Raw genomic sequence first — 19878 nt, 5'->3', positions numbered from 1 at the left:
ACTTCAGTTCAGTTCAGTTGCTCAGTCGTGTCCGACTCTTTGCGACCCCATGAATCGCAACAAGCCAGGCTTCCCTGTCCATCACCAACTCCCAGAGTCCACTCAAACTCATGTCCATTGAGTCGGTGATGTCATCCAGCCATCTAATCCTCTGTCGTCCCCTTCTCCTCCTGCCCCCAATCCCTCCCAGCATCAGGGTCTTTTCCAATGAGTCAACTCTTTGCATGAGGTGGCCAAAGTACTGGAGTTTCAGCTTCAGCATCAGTCCTTCCAATGAACACCCAGGACTGATCTCCTCTAGGATAGACTAGTTGGATCTCCTTGCAGTCCCAGGGACTCTCAAGAGTCTTCTCCAACACCACAGTTCAAAAGCACCAATTTTTCGGCACTCAGCTTTCTTCCTAGTCCAACTCTCATATCCATACATGACTACTGGAAAAACCATAGCCTTGACTAGACGGACCTTTGTTGGCAAAGCAATGTCTCTGCTTTTTAATATGCTATCTAGGTTGGTCATAACTTTCCTTCCAAGGAGTAAGCGTCTTGTAATTTCATGGCTGCAATCACCATCTGCAGTGATTTTGGAGCCCCCCAAAATAAAATCTGACACTGTTTCCACTGTCTCCCCATCTATTTCCCATGAAGTGATGGGACTAGATGCCATGATCTTAGTTTTCTGAATGTTGAACTTTAAGTCAATTTTTTCACTCTCCTCTTTCACTTTCATCAGGAGGCTTTTTAGTTCCTCTTCACTTTCTGCCACAAGGGTGGTGTCATCTGCATATCTGAGGTTATTGATATTTCTCCCGGCAATCTTGATTCCAGCTTGTGTTTCCTCCAGCCCAGCGTTTCTCATGATGTACTCTGCATATAAGTTAAATAAGCAGGGTGACAATATACAGCCTTGACATACTCCTTTTCCTATTTGGAACCAGTCTGTTGTTCCATGTCCAATTCTAACTGTTGCTTCCTGACCTGCATATGGGTTTCTCAAGAGGCAGGTCAGGTGGTCTGGTATTCCCATCTCTTTCAGAATTTTCCAGTTTATTGTGATCCACACAATCAAAGGCTTTGGCATAGTCAATAAAGCAGAAATAGATGTTTTTCTGGAACTCTCTTGCTTTTTCAATGATCCAGCGGATGTTGGCAATTTGATCTCTGGTTCCTCTGCCTTTTCTAAATCCAGCTTGAACATCTGGAAGTTCACGGTTCATGTATTGCTAAAGCCTGGCTTGGAGAATTTTGAGCTTAACCACAAGTAAAAATAAGTGAAAAATAAAAGAGCTATACAGGGCTGGATAGTATCTTCCCCCACATGAAGAGTTGAGAGGATTTATAGTGCCGTCTCCCCTAGTATTTTAACTTTAATAGAAGTTGAGAAATAAAGAGAACAGTATCATTTGGCCTTTTCAGACTGACATCTTTCACTTAGCAATATGCATTGAAGTTTCCTCAATGCTTTGATAGCTCATTTATTTTTAGTGCCAAATAATATTCCATTGCCTGGAATGTACCATAGTTTATATCCATCTATCTACTGAAGGGCATTTTGGTTGCTTCCAAGTTTCAGCAATTATGAATGAAGCTGCTATAAACATTTGTGTGCAGATTGTTGTATGCACCACAGTGTTCAGCTCCTTTGGGCCAATACTGAGGAGTGTGAGACTGCTAGATTATATGGTAAGAGAATGTTTATTTTTGTAAGAAACTGCCCAACTGTCTTTCCAAAGTGGCCATCCCATTTTGCATTGCCACCAGCAACAAAGCAGAGTTCCTGTTTCTCTACATTCTCACCAGCGTTTGCTTTTGTCTGTGTCTGGATTTTGACATTTGAATAGGTATGCAGTGGTGTGTGTGTGTGTGTGTGTTAGTCACTCAGTTGTGTCCGACTCTTTGCGACCCCATGGACTATAGTGATATCTCGTTTTAATTCACATTTCAATAATGACATATGATGGGGAGCATCTTTTCATGTATTTATTTGCCATTTGTGTATCTTCTTTGAGGAGGTGTTTATTAAGCTCTCTGGCCCATTTTTAAATCGAATTTCTTGTTTTCCTATTGTTGGGTTTTAAGAGTTCTTTGTATATTTTGAATAGCAGTCTTTTATTGGGTATATCTTTTTCCTCCCAGTCTGTGGTTTCTATTTTAATTCTCTTGAACAGTGTAGGGATTTGATGCCATTTTTTTTTTTTTTTCTAGTTGTCCTTGGAAAGGAGTTGTTGTGAGTCAGGGGCCTAAATTTCTTGTATTATAAATGGATTGGAAGTTATAAACACTCCTGAAATCAGTGGGCTGAAGGATTAGAGGTATGTTTTACAGTTTATGACATTTTTGAAGCAACACAATTAACTGATAAGCCCTAGTGTTATAGAAAAAATGTCTAGGATTAAATGGCAGAAAGGCTAATTGTTGTTTAATTTAATTTTGAAAATTCATTCTTCCTTGTTAGACACTGTGTCTAAGGTCAAAGAAGGCAAAAAAAAGAAAGAAAGAAAAACACCACAAAAACATAGATGGAACTCATGCAGACTTGCAGAAAACATTTGGAAAATGAAGGTGTCAGAATGAAGTTCTAACAATCAGTTAAAAATTTCAAAACAAAATCCACTGAAATGTTGTGAAGTAATTAGCCTCCAACTAATAAAAAAAAAATTTTTCAAAACATTTAAAATGTATTTTGTTTGGTTTGGGAGTTCTGTTGGAGTCCAGTGATTAAGACTGACTTCCAATGCAAGGGGTGTGGGTTATCTCCGGTAGAAGAACTGAGATCCCACATGCCAAAAGGTAAAAAAAAAAAAAAAAAAAGAAAAGCTGGACTTCCCTGGTGGCGCAGTGCAGGGGACATGAGAGTCCAATTCTGCTCCTGCGCTGCGCGGGTTTGATCCCTGGTCTGGGAAGAGCCCACATGTCTTGGAGCAGCTAAGCTGATGGACCACAGCTACTGCGACTGTGAGCCACACTCTGAAGGCTGCGGGCCTTCCGGCCTGCTCTCTGCAGCAAGAGGCGCCACCAGCCAGGAGCCCACGCACCTCAAGGAAGGGCAGCCCCACCTGGTGCAACTGGAGAAAGCCCCGAAATAAATAAATAAGGAAAATAATTTAAAAAATGTTGAATGTATTCATTGCAAATTTTCATGTCAAACATCTCAATTCAGGGCAATTTTGCCCTCCAGAGGACATTTGGCAACATCTGCAGACATTTTTGACTGTAACCTCTGGGAATGTATGCTAGTAGATAGGGTGAAAACCAGGATCCTGTTAAACAGCCTAAATACCTGGCTTGGTGGACTAGCTATTCTTTTTCCTAACATTCAGTAAGATGTATAATTTAAAAAATAAATGACATTCGTATTTGACCTGAAAGTGTCTTTCAAATCAGCGGTGGGGAAAACAGGTCCTACCTGGGATGTGGCTTGCTCTGAGAAAGCACTCAGCTAATGGTACTTTCCAGAAGCTTGAGTTAGTAGTCACCCACTGCCAAAATAGCTTGAGGAACTCTTGCCAAAGGGACCAGAATAACTTATCTCTTCATAACTAGAATGGGGTTAGCTTGTCAGATACTTTTTCTGTCCCTTGGGGGGATGGTGTGTACAAATCTGTTTTTTTTTAAATTAATTTTTAGTGGAGTACGGTTGCTTTACAATGTTATATTAATTTTTGCTGTACAGCAAAGTGAATCAGTTATACATATACACGTATCCCCTCTTTTTTGGATTTCCTTCCCATTTAGGTCACCATAGAGCTTTGAGTTGGAGAAGGCAATGGCACCCCACTCCAGTACTCTTGCCTGGAAAATCCCATGGACGGAGGAGCCTGGTAGGCTGCAGTCCATGGGGTCTCGAAGAGTCGGACATGGCTGAGCAACTTCACTTTCACTTTTCACTTTCATGCATTGGAGAAGGAAATGGCAACCCACTCCAGTGTTCTTGCCTGGAGAATCCCAGGGATGGGGTCGCAGAGAGTCAGACACGACTGAAGTGACTTAGCAGCAGTAGCAGAGCTTTGAGTAGAGTTTCATGTGCTATTTAGAGTAGGTTCTCGTTAGTTATGTATTTTAGACATAGTATCAATAATGTATATATGTCGATGCCAATCTCCCAATTTTTCCCACCCACCCCACCAGCCCCCTTGGTATCCATACTTCTGTTCTCTATGCCTGTGTCTCTATTTCTGCTTTACAAATAGAATACAATTCTCAATGTTCCACTAAGTCTAGTTTGAGTCTTGCGGCCATTCCTCTTATCTCTTTAAGGTGCCTTTGAGTATCTCTGCTTATTGTCCAGTTGAATGCTCTGAGGGCAACCACGTTTCTTTGGTCTTCATGTTTTGGGTATTTGCTGTGATATACCAGCTGCCATCCCCTCTCTTATTGCCACAGTCTTCTGGCATCTCCACTGTTACAGGAACTTATCACAGAGTTTCACAATCGTTTGTGCATAGCTCTATCTCCCCACTGTAACTGACTTTTCAAAAACTGACAAGGGGGGTATCTGTTTCCTTTTGGTATCCCTGGTGCTCGGCACCATAAATGCTTTTTTTTTTTTCCAGTGGGTTTTGTCATACATTGATATGAATCAGCCACCATAAATGCTTTTTAAAAAATAAAACGAATGAAAGATTGAATGTAAAAACATCATAATGTCCTTCATTATGACTCTGTTATGATGTTCTTCCAGAATCTCCATCATAGTATTTGTCACGGATTCACATTCTGCATAGAACTAGTAGTTGTTTCATTTTATGCAAGAACAAAGAGAAGGTGTCAGCTTTCCTGTCAGTCTAGTTTTAATGATGGTTAATTCTATTTGGCAGTGTCTTCTCCTTTTAGTATTGGCTCTCCATTCTTGGTCCTTCCTAATTCTCTTTCCTCATACGCTTCCTGTGCAGTTAGTTACTACTTTTGAAAGAAAATTGGTGGAGTTCCTGTGGCTTTTGCTTTATGTTTCTTTATTCTTCTTATTTATTATGTATTCTTTGTTCTGTTTCACAAAGGTTTTGCTAAGACCAGCAATTGTTCTAATAGGATATTCTAATAGGCAGGATTCAGGGCAATAAAAAAAATGCTGTTAACATTGTATTCTAATTTAGGATAAACAAGTCCCATGATCCTGCTAAAGCCTATTTCTGACACTTGAAAACTAACAGATTTGCCTGAATTAGAAAAACCAGCAACATTAGAAAAACCAGAAGCATTGATTAGATCCACATTCACATCTTTCTGAGATTCTTTATGTCAAGTCAACAGTGGCTAAGACCCACTTTGGCTTTCTCCTCATCTTATCATCCCCGAACTTTTGCTAACCTTCTTATATCATTAGAAGTCTTTCTTTGTTTTTTCTTTCTCTCCCTCCCTCTTCCCCTCCTGCTTTCCTTTTTCAATGTGGCCAAGCCACTCAACTTGCAGGATCTTAGTTCCCCCAGCATGGATTGAACCTAGGCCCTTGGCAGTGAAAGAGTAGAGTCATAACCACTGGACTACCAGGGAAGTCCCTAGAAGTAATTCTTATTTTCATACATTTTTCTGGACTGGGTCAGCCCTTGCAACATGACAAAAGCAGAAGATGGGAAAATTTCTAACATCTTCTGAGAAGCAGGTTTTGTATAGAGAAAAGGATTAGGAGTCAGATAGTCCAGGAGTTCCAAACCTAGCTTCATCACCTAGAGCCGATCAACTCCAGATTAGTCACTGTGTATCTTTCAGACTCAGTTTCCCCATCTATAAAATGTGGATTATAATTCCTCCCTCTCAGTATTAGGTTATAGTAAAGATTAAATGAGATGTACTTGATAAAGACATAAAGGGAGAAGGGGCTTGATAAATTGTAGCTGTCATTATTGTCCCAGGGATGAATAGCAAATTATGTTTCTGGGGGAAAAAAAGGGTATTAAGCAAGTCTGTACTTTGTTTTGTACTGATGTGTGTGTGAGTGTGTGGGCCTGCATATGATAACATGTTTCTAGTTCTAGTAGTGTAGGGATTATAAAAGTACCGAAAGGACTGCCTCCCTTTCACATTTAAAAAATATACATAAATAGAACATGTGTGTGTCTTTAGTCACTCAGTTGTGTCTGACGCTTTGCAACCCATGGACTGTAACCTACCAGGCTCTTCTGTCCATGGGATTCTCCAGGCAAGAATTCTGGAGTGGGTTGCCGTTTTCTTCTCCAAAATAGAACATATATACATACAACTTACTAATTATAAAACAATAATCTATTTTATTACTATAGTCAGTCTAAGAATTAGATCATAGTACCATCCTGACTGGGGCTTCCCAGGTGGCGCTAGTGGTAAAGAACCTGCCTGCCAGTGCTGGAGATATAAGAGATGCAGCTTCAATTCCTGGGTGGGGAAGATCCCCTGGAGGAGGGCATGGCAACCCACTCCAGTATTCTTGCCTGGAGAATCCTACGGGCAGAGGAGCCTAGCGGGTTGTAGCCTATAGGGTCATGCAGAGTCAGACATGACTGAAGCAACTTAGCAGGCAGCATCCTGACTCCCTGAAAGGACACCATCCCCTTGATAACTATCCCGAGTTCTGCTTTCCTTTCTGATTTTATCACCTGTAGGTACATCCTTCACTAAATATTTTATTTTGTTTTGCTTTTGAAATTTATATTAATGAAAGCATACTTTAATAACCTATAAGGGAAAAGAAACTGAAAAAGAATATAGTATAGCCGAATCACTTTACAACATTTAAATGAACTATATGCTTCAATAAGAAAAAGAAAACATACTTTATTCTACTGTTATGCTTCCTTCACTCAGCATTGTTTTGAAACGCATTATGTTGTTGTGTTCAGCTGTAGTTGTTCCTTTTTATTGCTGTATGAAAACACTGCAATATAAAAAATGATCCTTTCTGTTGCTGATGGATATTTGGGTTGCTTCCCAGTTTTCTTTTTCAGGATGCTGTGCAGGTACTATCTGTACATTCTTGTACACGTCTCCTGGTGTACACAGTTAAGAGTTTTTCTAAGGTATACCCAGGCGTGAGTCATAGACTGTGCATGTCATCAACTTTAGCAGAAAATGGCAAACTCTTTTTCAAACAAACAGTACTGATTTATACTCCCATCAGCTGTGTACCGCCAAGTCTTGCCAACACTGTCAGATCTCCTCCCCACCAATCCGCCCCAATCTGGCTGCCTGTTATTGTATGTCTTTGTGGTTTTAGTTTTCTTATTTCCTGATGATGAATGACGTTGAGTACCTTTTCATATATTTGTTGGCCTTTTGGATTTCGATTGTTTAAGTCTCTTGTCTTTATTTTAAAATGTTCTATGAGACAGTTTCAATATCATCGCCTTTTTGTTGCAGGCGACAACCAGTCATTGAGGTAGGTGGAATCTCAAACTCAAAGCCTCAGCTGTAGCCTGTTAGCAGAGAACCAGCTGGTTTATTTAACAAAGTAACAAGTACTTTTACCTTAGCCAGGATTGATGAACAAGATCACCAATCAGAGCGGCCGGGCTGCCTTCCTCCTTGCAGGTGGCCATGAGAGCAAGGGCCACTGCCCCAGCATTCTCCTCAGACATCCCAGACATAAACAGACGCATCCTCAAACCTTGCATCCTTCTGCTTAACCGCCAATTTCAAACTTCCAAGACCTGCCCTGCCGGGTCGGAAGAAACAATTTCATTGGCCCTCTCTTTCACTTCCTCGGTCCCTTTAAGGACTTGGGCAGGGCCTGGTTGAGATAGAACTGTCCATCATATGAGCGGGAACACTGATTGGCCCAGATGTGACTGGCCCCACCCACGCCGTTCCCAGCGTTCAAACGCTACCGCGGGAGGCACGGGGTAGAGCGGCGCGCAAATAGCGCGGTAGGCTGAACGGTGAGTCTGGTCTCCCCAAGGCCAATTCTCCCTCACCCCACATTTTGCAAGACCAAGGGAAAGGCCTCCTCCACCACACCAATCCCGGCTTTGCTTCTCGCAGCAGGGAGGGCGGCAGGGGGTCGGGAAGGTCTTTCCAGGCTGGCGGTGCAAGGGCTTATCCACCGTCGCAGTCGAGGGGTTGGCTAGGCTGTGCTGCGGCTAGAGGAATTTCCTTTCTCCAGCGGGGTGGGGTCCTGGGTTTCTTCTGCCCTGCCTCCTGTCGGCATTGCTAGTCGGGGCCGGCAGCGCCTTAGAATGTGTGACCCTAACTTACTTTGGTGTCTTCATACTCTTCGCCCCAACCCGTCACCACCTACTTCCTGCCTCTTTCACTGTTCCAGTCCTACGTGGTTTCCCAGCTACTGTTAGAGAAGCCCAGGGCTTGCCTCAGAACCTTAGCTCTGGCTGTTCCCTCTGACCCCAGGATACTTTTCTTTACCCAAATATCAGCAAGGCTTGCTGCTACTCCCTTCAGATCTTGACTCAAATGTTACCTGTTCAGTGAAGTGGTGTCGGAGAAGACTCTTGAGAGTCCTTTGGACTGCAAGGAGATGAAACCACTCAATTCTTAAAGAAATCAATCCTGAACATTCTTTGGAAAGACTGATGCTGAAGCTGAAGCTCCAATATTTTGGCCACCTCATGTGAAGAACTGACTCCTTAGAAAAGATCTTGATGCTGGGAAAGATTGAAGGCAGGAGGAGAAGGGGACGACAGAGGATGATATGGTTAGATGGCATCACTAACTCGATGGATGTGAATTCGAACAAGTTCCCTGAGTTGGTAATGGACAGGGAAGCCTGGTGTGCTGCAGTCAATGGGGTCGCACAGAGTCGGACAAGACTGAACTGAACCGTGAAGTTACTCTGACTACACTGTTATACACACACTACCATGCCCCAATTCCTCCATTTGTTTTTTCTTATTTTTTTTTTAACCCCATAGCTTCCAACATATCTGTATTATGTAATTTACTTATTTTCAATCATTTGTTCAATAACTGTTTATTAGCATTTATGTGCTAGGCTATATATGTCCCCATTATATTAGGATAAAAGTCCCTGACCTGGTGGAGCTTATATTCTAAGGGGGGTTGTTGTTGTTGTTGTTCCGTGGTTAAGTCATATCTGACTCTTTGTGATCACATGGACTGCAGCTTGCCAAGCTTCCCTGTCCTTCATTTTCTCCCAGAGTTTGCTCAAACTCGTGTCGATTGAGTGTGATGCCATTCAACCATCTCATCCTCTGTCACCCCTTCTCCTCCTGCCCTCAGTTTTTCTCAGCATCAGAGTCTTTTCCAGTGAGTCAGCTCTTTGCATCAGGTGGCCAAAGTGTTGGCAATTCAACATCAGTCCTTCAAATGAATATTTAGGGTTTATTTTTTTTAGGATTGACTGGTTTGATTTCCTTGCTGTCCAAAGCACCCTCAAGTGTCTTCTCCATCACCACAATTCAAACGCATCAATTCTTGGGTGCTCAGCCTTCTTTATGGTCCAGCTCTCACATCCGTATATGACTATTGGAAAAACCATCACTTTGACTATACAGTCCTTTGTTGGCAAAGTGGTCTCTCTCCTTTTTAATATGCTGTCTAGATTTGTCATATAGCTTTTCTTCCTAGGAGCAAGCATCTTTTAATTTCATGGCTGCAGTCACTGTCTGCAGTTATAAAACAAATTTTAAGTAAGTGAGTATGTCAGATAAGTGTTCCAGTGTTACTCCTGTTACACTGAATAAAAGTCTGATTTTTATCTGTGTCACCAGACTGAGCTTCCCAAGACCCAGTGGTGGCTGATTTTTCACCTCCCTACCCATGATATCTTGAGGGAAAGCTCAGGATCTCTCAAACCCTTCCCGTTCAAATCTGCGGAACACACTAACCTCCTCCTGTCTCCTTTCATCCCCAGTGGGGAGATGTTGAAGTTCAAGTATGGAGCACGGAATTTGCTGGACGCTGGTGCTGTTGAATCCATTGCCAGCCGGGCCTCCAGGCTGAATCTTTTCTTCCAGGTAACAGACTGGCTTGTCAATTTTGCTCACCTGTGTGTGTTTTCTTGGAACCTCTTTGTGATTCAGAGGTTATAGGAATTTGTTAGAGGACTGAGGTGAATCTAGGAGAAATCCCATTTGGTGTTTTATATATGCTGAAAGTTGTGGGAAAAGGAGCCATTGTGCCAGGAGTAAGTAGCTGAACTTGCCCTGGAAGGGGGACCTTTTTGAGGATTTCACACATGTTACACTTTTGCACTAAAGTTTGCCCTTTTATTAAAGAAGGAAAAGTAAATGAACAAAGACACTCTTTTGACTGGAATTTCTATAGGTGTAACCCTATAGAAATATAGAAATCTTTTTCATTCAAGGGATGTTTATGTTTTAAAAAAGTTTTGATAAATACCAAACCTGAACAACCCACATCCCTCTCAAGATATAGACCATTTCCGTCACCCCCCAAAAGATTAAAACTTAATGTTGTGAGATTTTTTTCCCAAGTAGATTTCTAATTCTTTTGTTTGTTGTAGAAATCCTTGTTTGATAAGTCAAAGAGAAAATACAGATAGTGGTGAAGGTTTGGGTCTGAATCCTGGCCCCAGAATGTGTTAGCTGTGTTACCTTGGGTGAGTCAGTTGCCTTCTCTAGATCCATTTTCCATTATTTGTATTATAATAGAAGTTATAGCACCTAATTTACAAAGTTATGAGGATTAAATGAGATAATTCATGTACTTAGTTTTTGCCCAGCTCTTGGTAAGCCCTTTATAAATGATAACTATTATTAATGATGAGTGTAGAAATAGTATTAGCTACAGTAATAATAAATTTATGTTCACTACTAAATAAGGCATTTTGTAGGATTATCTGTATGATGATAAATCTAAGGTAATTTACAATGTTATATTAGTTTCACTACTTATACGTTCTTGAGGACATTTTCACCAAGATATTGGTATTGGGGAATGTTTAAACAGATCAGAATGAGGACAGAGTGAAATCTTAGGTTGTTCTGTGGGTCACCATTTAGGTCATGAGGTATTTTTCTCTTATGAATGGTCTATTTTTAACCTCAACTGACTGGAGCGCTACCACTTTTTAACCCATTAATCGTTTTACTCCAAAACTTCCAACTTACGACAAAATTCTTATAATGTGCAGATATGGAGAGGGACAGAGACTTGTTCAGAATCACGCAGCTTTTAAATGACAAAGCCATACCCCATTTTTGGTGTGGGTGTGTAACTGCTGGGCAACATTGCCAGTGTATATCAGAGTTTAGTAAGTATATCTCGTACTTAAATGTCATTATACCAGCAAAGATTGTAAATCCCCAATTCATCCTTTTTTTTTTTTTTTAAACAAGTTCCCCCTGTGCCCTGAAAGGCTGTTATTTGCAAGCATAGCATAACCCCAGCACTTGCTTTAATATAAGCAGGATAAGGATACTGTTTTTGCCCCCCATTCAGATGAAACCCACTGTTTCTTGGGTGGGACTTGAACCCAGCCAAAACTCAGATTGGGACTTGAGTCCATCATTCCTGAGTTAGGAGGGGACTTGAACCCACTTTTGTTGTTTTTTAAAAAATTTTTTATTTTGGCTGCACTGGGTCTTCTGTTGCAGCGTGTGGGTCAGACTCACTGTCTTTTAATTGAAACTGCTCACCTTGTGTCAGAACTTACTGAAGCTCAAGTTCTTTTCAGCACAGAAATGGCAGAGTGAGTTTGTTAGCAGAGGATGCTTGTGAGAGATACAAATGATCTGGCAGGGGAGCTCAGCACCGAGAACAAAGAGGGCTACATTTTCATAGTCAAAGAAGTGGGGAGTGGAGTAGACCACCTTCCTCATTTTGGGGTAGATGTTCAAGGCTTAGGTCTTTAGTTCTCCTTTGACCCTGTATGGTTAATGAGGACTGTCACGGTGCTATTTAAATCATATGTATATTAACAGAAGAAAGGTAGTATATACTAAAATATGGTAATTCGTCTCAGGTTTTGATATTATGACCCCTTTCACCTAGTTTCTTTCCCTTTCCCCCTCTATTCCTGTCTTGACTACCTGCAGAAATGCTATTCTTCAAGGACCATTAACTCCCTGACTTCACGTAACAAGATTCAGACCTGATATCTATTGTCTTGTGTTTAAACTGTTGGCACCTGTGGCTTGAGTGTGCCTGGCAATTGGATGCATCTGGTCTTCCTTCAGGGTAGTGTAGATTGTTACTGAGGTGAAAGTGTCAGTCGCTCCTTTGTGTCCGACTCTTTGTGACCCCATTCATGGACTGTAGCCTGCCAGGTTCCTCTGTCCGTAGAATTCCCCAGGCAAGAATACTGGAGTGGGTAGCCATTCCCTTCTCCAGGGGGAGCTTCTCAACCCAGGGACTGAACCCAGGTCTCCCGCATTGCAGGCGGATTCTTTACCTCTGAGCCATCAGAGGAGATTGTTGCTAGGTTACTGGGTTCTTTTCTAGAGTGGTCATTAGCTTACAGCAGTCTCCCAAATGCCCTTAAAATTCCCTCTTGTCTTTAATCCCCTGTGGGATTTCTAAACTAACTGATTATCTTACTTTATCGCTATCCCAGTGTCCTTTTAATGAGGTTTGGATAGAGAGTAGTGGTTTTGTTTTCCATTTAGACAGGGTCTCAGTTTCTACTTAACAGTAAGTACCACCCCAAGAGTTCCAGGTCAGTGGTTGGTAGGCTTTTAGATTTTTGAGCTAGCAAAATTTTACAAGTTTGCTAGGCTGACTGAGGTTTGCCAACTTTGTATTTTGCTAAGTAAGGGATGTAAAAAAACACAAAAAAGAAAACACTATTATCTTCTGGTCCTTTTATTTCATAAAGAGAGGACATTTTAAAAAACACCACCAGGGTAAGGATGTTGTTTCAGAATAAAGGACCATTTTACAATTTGAATACACTTAGCTTTATACAAGAGTCATCATGCAGTGTTCACTTTTTCTTACTTTATGACAGACTTGAAAACTTTTTTAAGACTCAGTACGGTATTTGGGAACTGCTGCTTAGTTAGTCTAAACTCATCAAAGGAGAGAAAAACTAGGAATCTTGTTTTCCTAGGAAGTGGCAGAACTCAAAAGTGACAGATAGTGTGGTCTGACTCAGTGCTTCACAAACCTGGCTGAGGTCTGACTGTCTTGGTAGGACGTCTTACTGAAATATATTCTCAGCTGCTGCTGCTGAGTCACTTCATTCGTGTCCGACTCTGCGACCCCATAGATGTCAGCCCACCAGGCTCCCCCGTCCTGGGATTCTCCAGGCAAGAACACTGGAGTGGGTTGCCATTTCCTTCTCCAATGCGTGAAAGTGAAGTCGCTTAGTCGTGTCCGACTCTTAGCGACCCCATGGACTGCAGCCTACCAGGCTCCTCCATCCACGGGATTTTCCAGGTAAGAGTACTGGAGTCGGGTGCCATTGCCTTCTCCGATATTAGCTACAGACTGGTAATGGTACCTGAGAATCTGGTTTTTAATAAAGTTCTCCAGGTGATTCAAAGTCATGTTACTGAGCCCAAGCTTGTTCTGCTTGCCACAGGACAGGTCAATAAATCAGGAGATGAGTTGTTGGAACAAGGAATGACTACTTGTATTGGAAAGCTAGCAGATGGAGAAGATGGCAGCCTGGCACCTCAGAAAGCCATCTTCCCTCAGTTGGAGGTCTGGCTCCGTTTATATACAAGAGGGGGAGGGGCTCACTGTGGCACCAACCAATGGCTGAGCAGGACCACCGAAAGTGGCTGGTTGACAGTCGCTCACTAACGGTTGCTTGCTTGGGGGCGGGGCCCACGGTGGCACTGACCAATGGCTGAGCAGGACCACTGAAAGTGGCTGGTTGACAGTTGCTCACTAACGGTTGCTTTGCTTGGGGGAGGGGCCCACGGTGGCATTGACCAATGACTGAGCAGGACCACCGAAAGTGGGTGGTTGACAGTTGCTCACTAACGGTTGCTTGCTTGGGGGCGGGGCCCACGGTGGCACTGACCAATGGCTGAGCAGGACCACTGAAAGTGGCTGGTTGACAGTTGCTCACTAACGGTTGCTTGCTTGGGGGCAGGTCCACTGTTGTGCTGAGGGGGCCGCTATAGCTTGTGCCTGCCTTGCAGCTGTTGCACCCAGATTAGGAAGGTGCCACACGGCACCAGAAAGCGGCAGGGTCTGAGGAAGTCCGGGCTCCTCTGGAATCATCCTCCAGCTCTCGGTAGAGCCTGGTTGTCTGAGGCGGCAGACGCTGTGGCCTCAGCTGGCTTCACTGGTCAGTTTGTGACTGATGAGGTGGCTCAGGAGCTGGCATCCTGGGAGCGGAGCTCCCGTCTGCCACTTGGGCGGTGGGTTAGTGGTGGTGTGGACCGACCTGATGGGCTGGGTTCAGCCGCGTGCAGAGGGGTGCAGTGGAGTGGCCCCTGCTTTAATGGTGTGTGCTGGCCAGTGCCAGGGAGCGGGCAGGAAAGGGCCCATCATATTTCTGGTTCTGGCTGAGGAGGCTGCTGTTGGACTGTTACAGTTTGTTTCTGTCATCCAGGGCTGTGTAACAAAGCACTCACAAAGTTTAAAGCAACAATGATTTACTTTTTTTTTTTTTTTTTTTTTTTTACAATTCTGTGGGTTGGCTGCATGCAACTAGGTGATTCTTCTGCTGGGGTCACTCATGGGTTGTATTGAGTTGGGAGCTTGGCTGGGACTAAAACCTCTGGTTGCCGACTGCTGCCTGGGGTGCCTCAGTTCGTCCAGTGACCTCTTCTCCAAAGGTCTTTTGTTACTCACTCAGTCTAACCTGGGGCTTATAATTTTTTTCTGTGAATAGTACGTTGGCCCTAAGGTCTCTGCTGCAACTACTGAACTCTGCCATTCTATTTATAGCACAGAAGCTCAGACAGTAAAGAATCTGCCTGCAATGCAGGAGACCTGAGTTCAATCCCTGGGTTTGGAAGATGCCCTGGAGAAGCAAATGACAACCCATTCCAGTATTCTTGCCTGGAGAATTCCATGGACAGAGGAGCCTGGCAGGCTACAGCCCATAGGGTCACAAAAAGCTGGATGAGCTGGATGAGCTGAACAGCTAACACACACACAGAGCCATAGATAATGTGTAAATTAATAGGCATGGCTGTGTTCCAATAAAGCTTTATTTATAAAAACAGACAGTGGGTGAGATTTGACTGTCACCTGGTCTAGCCCAAGCTTCTCAACGTGGCAGCTGGCTTCCCCAAAAAAACAAAAGTAGAAACTGCCAGACTTCTTAAGGGCTACATCTTGAACTGGCAGTGGGTCACTTGTGTTACATTCTGTTGGTTCACATGAGTCATGGTGACAGCACAGATTCATGGGGAGAAGAAATAGACTCTGACGCTTGATGGATGCAGTGGCAAGTGCTTTTAGAGTTAGAAGAATTGTTGGTGGCCAGCTTTGCAGACGGAGAAGCCAATGGCAACCCACTCCAGTACTCTTGCCTGGAAAATCCCATGGATGGAGGAGCCTGGTAGGCTGCAGTCCTTGGGGTCGCTAGGAGTCAGACATGACTGAGCGACTTCACTTTGACTTTTCACTTTCACTCATTGGAGAAGGAAATGGCAACCCACTCTAGTATTCTTGCCTGGAGAATCCCAGAGATGGGAGAGCCTGTGGGGTCGCACAGAGTCGGACACGACTGAAGTGACTTAGCAGCAGCAGCAGCAGCTTTACAGAGAGAACTACATATAGTCCATGGCACATGGGATTCATTGCTCTGGACCAGGGGTGTGAATTCATGTCTTGGCTGGCCAGACAGTGAGTGCAAAGGAGTCAAATGGGCCAGATGGAAGAGCTGTGAGTTGAGTCTGCAGTGAAATGCCAAACACATCCACTTTCTAGAGGGGCAGTGCTCCTCAGCTGCAGCTCAGCCTCCCCAGGCAGGAATGTGGTACAGTGTTGCCAGGTCTGCCTGTGTCTCATAAGAAGCCAGAAATCCTCTCCTCCCCCCGCCCCTTTTCTTTTGGTGTGAAATCTCCTGATTTTTCAATATTGGCAGATAAATTATTTTAAGTATAACAGGCCAAACAAAACATGTCTGTGAGCTAGATGCAGTCTGCCAGTTTGCAACTGTTGCCTGAGATCATGAATAAATTCAGCTTTAGCGCAGTCACTCCATTCACACGACCCTTTAGTGTTCAAGTGAATTAAAGAAACTGAAGTTATGTTAAACAAACCTGTAGGAGCACAGGGAGGAAGAGGCATTCATTGTGTCCTCCTGAAGAGGCACAGAGATGTGACAGGACCAGCAGGGTCCGGGGTGAATGTCCCCATGAGCCTCAGACTGCTAAGACAGAAGGACTGTTTCTTATTCATGGCATGCTGATGAAGTTTTCCTCCCCAGGTGCAGGAGGAAGAAGCCCACATACAAGTGATAACTTAATGACTGTCAGTGGACGTCACTTTAAAGGATGAGGCCACCAAATTCTGCTGCTAGTGTGTGTCGTGAGCAGTTAGTTGAGCTGGTGGCTTGCAATTTACTCTGCGTGGATGTTATTGATCAAAGCTTTTCATTATTGACAGTGTCTCCATCTGCTGTTTGCTGTTTTTAGGGGAAACCACCCTCCATGACTCAACAGCAGATGGCTCTTCTTTCCCGAGAAGCGATATTAGATGCCCTCTTTGTTCTCTTTAAAGAATGCAGTCAGCCGGCTCTGATGAAGATTAAGCACGTGAGCAACTTTGTCCAGAAGTGTAAGTGTGGGGAGAACTTTTTCTTGAGAATTGTCCTGCTTAGTGAGAATTAAAAGGATACCGGACGTGGGATGCGTTTGTGGTCGGAGGGAGTGGGTGGGAATTTCTGCTTTAGATGGACCCAGCTTCAAGGTCAGCTTCCACCTTCTGTTGCTAGGAGACTGGATAAATCAGGCCTCTTGATTGCGAGTGATAGAAACTCAACTCAAACTAGCTTAGGCCAGAAGTGAATTAAAAAAAAAATTATTGAAGTATAGTTGATATACAATGTTGTGTTAATTGCTACTGTAGAGTGAAGTGATTCAGTTATATATATATATTCTTTTTCATATTCCTTTCCATTATGGTTTACCATGGGATATTCAATGTAGTTCCCTATGCTATAGAGTAGAACCTTGTTGTTTATCCCCAAAAGTAAATTTTTTTGGCTCATGAAACTGAGTGTCCAGGGATGGGTCAAATTTTAGGCATGGCTGGTTCCAAGGACTTAAATAATGTCTCTGGCTCCTTCATTATACTCACTCAAGGCTGATTATTCATTAGGCATTGTGAATACAGTGCTTAGCATCTACAGTATTCAAAATTATTGTAATTAGTTTAATTTTACTTTATTTTAAAATCATAAAAAATATGGGTATAATAATCTATAATGATTCTGGATTATAGTCATCTTTATATCAATGTGGTCACAAAAAATATATATTTATATAAATTTTTTTTTTTAATGGAGCAAGGGGCTGATGAAGGCAAGGTGCCTAGGGACTATGAAAGTCATAAACTGGCCCTGCCTGCACCCTGTTCTTGACTCTACTTAACTTGCGCGTGGTGGGGAAGTTGGCTGCTTACTGGTTCCTAGTTTTATATTTTTTCACCTGACACCAGTGTTTCTTGACCAGTGGCGATTTTGCCACCGCCAGGGACATGTGGCAGTATCTGGAGACAGTTTTGGTTGTCACAGCTGGCAGGGGGATGCTCTTGGTAGCTAATGAGTGGAGCTCAGAGACTCTGATAGATGCACAGGATGGCCCCCACCACACAGAATTATCTGGCCTCAAAGGTGGACAGGGCCAAGTCTGAAAGAAATCATGTCTCACATGACTTTTCGGTGTAACCAACCACCCTAAAGTTCAGTGGCTTAAAACAAGAATGATTCTGTGGGTTGACTAGATTTAGCTGAGAATTCTTCCATTCCATGTGATATGGGTCAGTATTGTGGGCATCTGGGCTGGAATGGATGACCCGCCCATTGTCTGGCATGTTGCCTAGAAGGCTGGGTTCCCCCAGGACTCTGAGACTAGTAGACGTGTCTCTCTGTCTCTGAAGTTTCAGAGCTTCTTGCCCTCCATATGGCTGTTCTGTGTGGTCTCTCCATGATGGGTCAGCCAACTACAGCCTGGGATGCCTGCTTTGTAAACAAAGTTCTCCTGGAACGCAGCTTCACCTGTTCCCTATGGCTGCTGTCACATCACAAGGCATTTGAGTAGGTGTGACCATATGGCCTACAACGCCCAAAATGTTTACTGTCTGACCCTTTGAGACAAAAATACTGACCCATGGTCTACGCTGTCACTCTAGCAGAGACATCTAGACGTCCTCCATGGCAACTCAGGGTTTCCAAATACAAAAGTGGAAGCTGCCAGGCCTTCTCAGGCCTTAGGTCTGGAAGGGACGTGGAATCTCTTTGGCTATATTCCATGGTTTGCAGTGAGGCAGTAAGGCCACCCAGATTTCTTGTGCCAGGGAACAATAAAGCACATGCATTGGGCACTGTCTTTGGATGCTGGCTACCCCAACTGTACCCAACGTGTATTGTCTACGGTCTCTATTCATGCAATCTCAGGGAAGATTCTCATTGGCTCTGCTTTTGGTCACTTGCCCATCCCTTGACCAGTCACTGGGCCAGGGTGTGAAGTGTTGTGATTGGCCTCATGTAGGTGCCCAGGGGTCCAGGGCACCATGATCACTGGGACCTCATGGAATGGGGGATGTGCTATTGCCTAAAGGACCTGGGAGTTTTGAATGGATAAAACCAATGTATGTCTAGTAAGTGACATCGGTATTTACATGTAACTTGTCTGTTCTCAGTGTCCTCATCTGAACGGTGGGGGAAAAGGCATATCTGATATAGCGATTGAATGAAATAGTTCACAGTCCAGGCTTATGTTGCCTGGCACGTAGAGACACTCAGTAAATGTTGCCCAATAATGATAACCGTAAACCTCAATATTTAACACACTGTGTACCTTTAACTTTAAAATGCACTTGGCATATTTGTTCATGATTCTGTATTTGTTTGAATAAGCTCCCACCTTATTTTGTTGAGTATTTAAACTCTCAAATAGGGAGTGGGAGGGGAAGGAGAAGCTTGTGACAAGACTAATTTACTGAGCTTTCAACATGTACCTTCTTGAGATTGCCCTCCAGTTAGGATCCTCCTTTAAAGCAGTGGATCTTCTAGACTCATTCAGTAATCAGGAGGCTAGACTTGTGAAATGTAGACTTTTCTAATAGATTTCTCTTTCAGGAAACTGTTTCATATTTTTAAAGAGGCTTCCTGGAGAGGATGGTTGAGAGAGTATGATTGGAAAAGGGTGATTGCATTAGTATGTTTTTTTATTACCCCCTCTTTGAGTTTCTGTTTTGGAATGTAAGCTTCATTTTTCTGTGGGAAGAAGGGTCCATCAGCTGTTATCACATAAGTTTCTTGAGGCTTGCCATAGAGATGGAAAATTTCCTCTGGGACTGTTGGAGGAAGTGAGGCAGAATAATACAGCCCTGAAGCAGTGCCCCTAGTTTGGGCCAAGGGAGGTCAGGAAGCTGGCATTTGGGAATTAGGGAGGAGTTCTTTGTTTCTTAATTGCTAAGCTAGCCTTTTTGCCTAAAACTGGGTCTGATACACAGAAGGTGGGGCTTCCTAGGTGGCACAGTGGGGAAGAATCCTCCTGCCAGTGCAGGAGATGCAAGAGACATGGGTTTGATCCCTGAGTCGGGAAGACCGCCCTGGAGAAAGAAGTGGCAACCCACACCGATATTCTTGCCTGGAAGATTCCATGGATGGAGGAGCCTGGCAGGCTACAGTCCATGAGATCGCAGTGTCAGACATGACCAAGTATGCATGGACACACACAGAAGGTGTTTAGTAAATATTGGTTGACTATTGCCAATGAACAGAATAAGTAGCAAAAGTGTATCACATATTTTATGTAAAAAATAAACAAGTATGATGTTAAAACATACAGACAAAAAAAGTGTTGATAATTGTTAAAGTTGGACTTTTCTCGGTGATTT

The 19878-nt window shown here is 43.3% G+C and overlaps 2 protein-coding genes across 5 annotated transcripts in view; one reads left to right on the top strand and one right to left on the bottom strand.

Annotated features, from left to right (window-relative positions):
- The window catches only part of LOC133055507 (uncharacterized), a 106644-nt gene extending 99079 nt beyond the window's left edge, over positions 1-7565 (bottom strand). Inside the window, exon 1 of the mRNA XM_061140697.1 lies at positions 7463-7565. Within this exon, the coding sequence (XP_060996680.1) occupies positions 7463-7565 (103 nt within the window). The remainder of the gene's footprint in view (positions 1-7462) is intronic.
- A 220-nt stretch (positions 7566-7785) lies between these two features.
- CIT (citron rho-interacting serine/threonine kinase) overlaps positions 7786-19878 on the top strand; it is a 171879-nt gene continuing 159786 nt past the window's right edge. For all 4 annotated transcript variants that reach the window (XM_061141899.1, XM_061141897.1, XM_061141896.1 and 1 more), the window contains exons 1-3: positions 7786-7844; positions 9794-9896; positions 16449-16590. In XM_061141899.1, coding sequence (XP_060997882.1) covers positions 9801-9896; positions 16449-16590 — 238 coding nt within the window. In that variant the 5' untranslated portion in view covers positions 7786-7844; positions 9794-9800. The remainder of the gene's footprint in view (positions 7845-9793; positions 9897-16448; positions 16591-19878) is intronic.

Source organism: Dama dama, chromosome 5, assembly GCF_033118175.1.
Source record: "Dama dama isolate Ldn47 chromosome 5, ASM3311817v1, whole genome shotgun sequence".
Lineage (NCBI taxonomy): Eukaryota > Metazoa > Chordata > Mammalia > Artiodactyla > Cervidae > Dama > Dama dama.
This window is presented reverse-complemented; position numbering and strand designations above follow the sequence as displayed.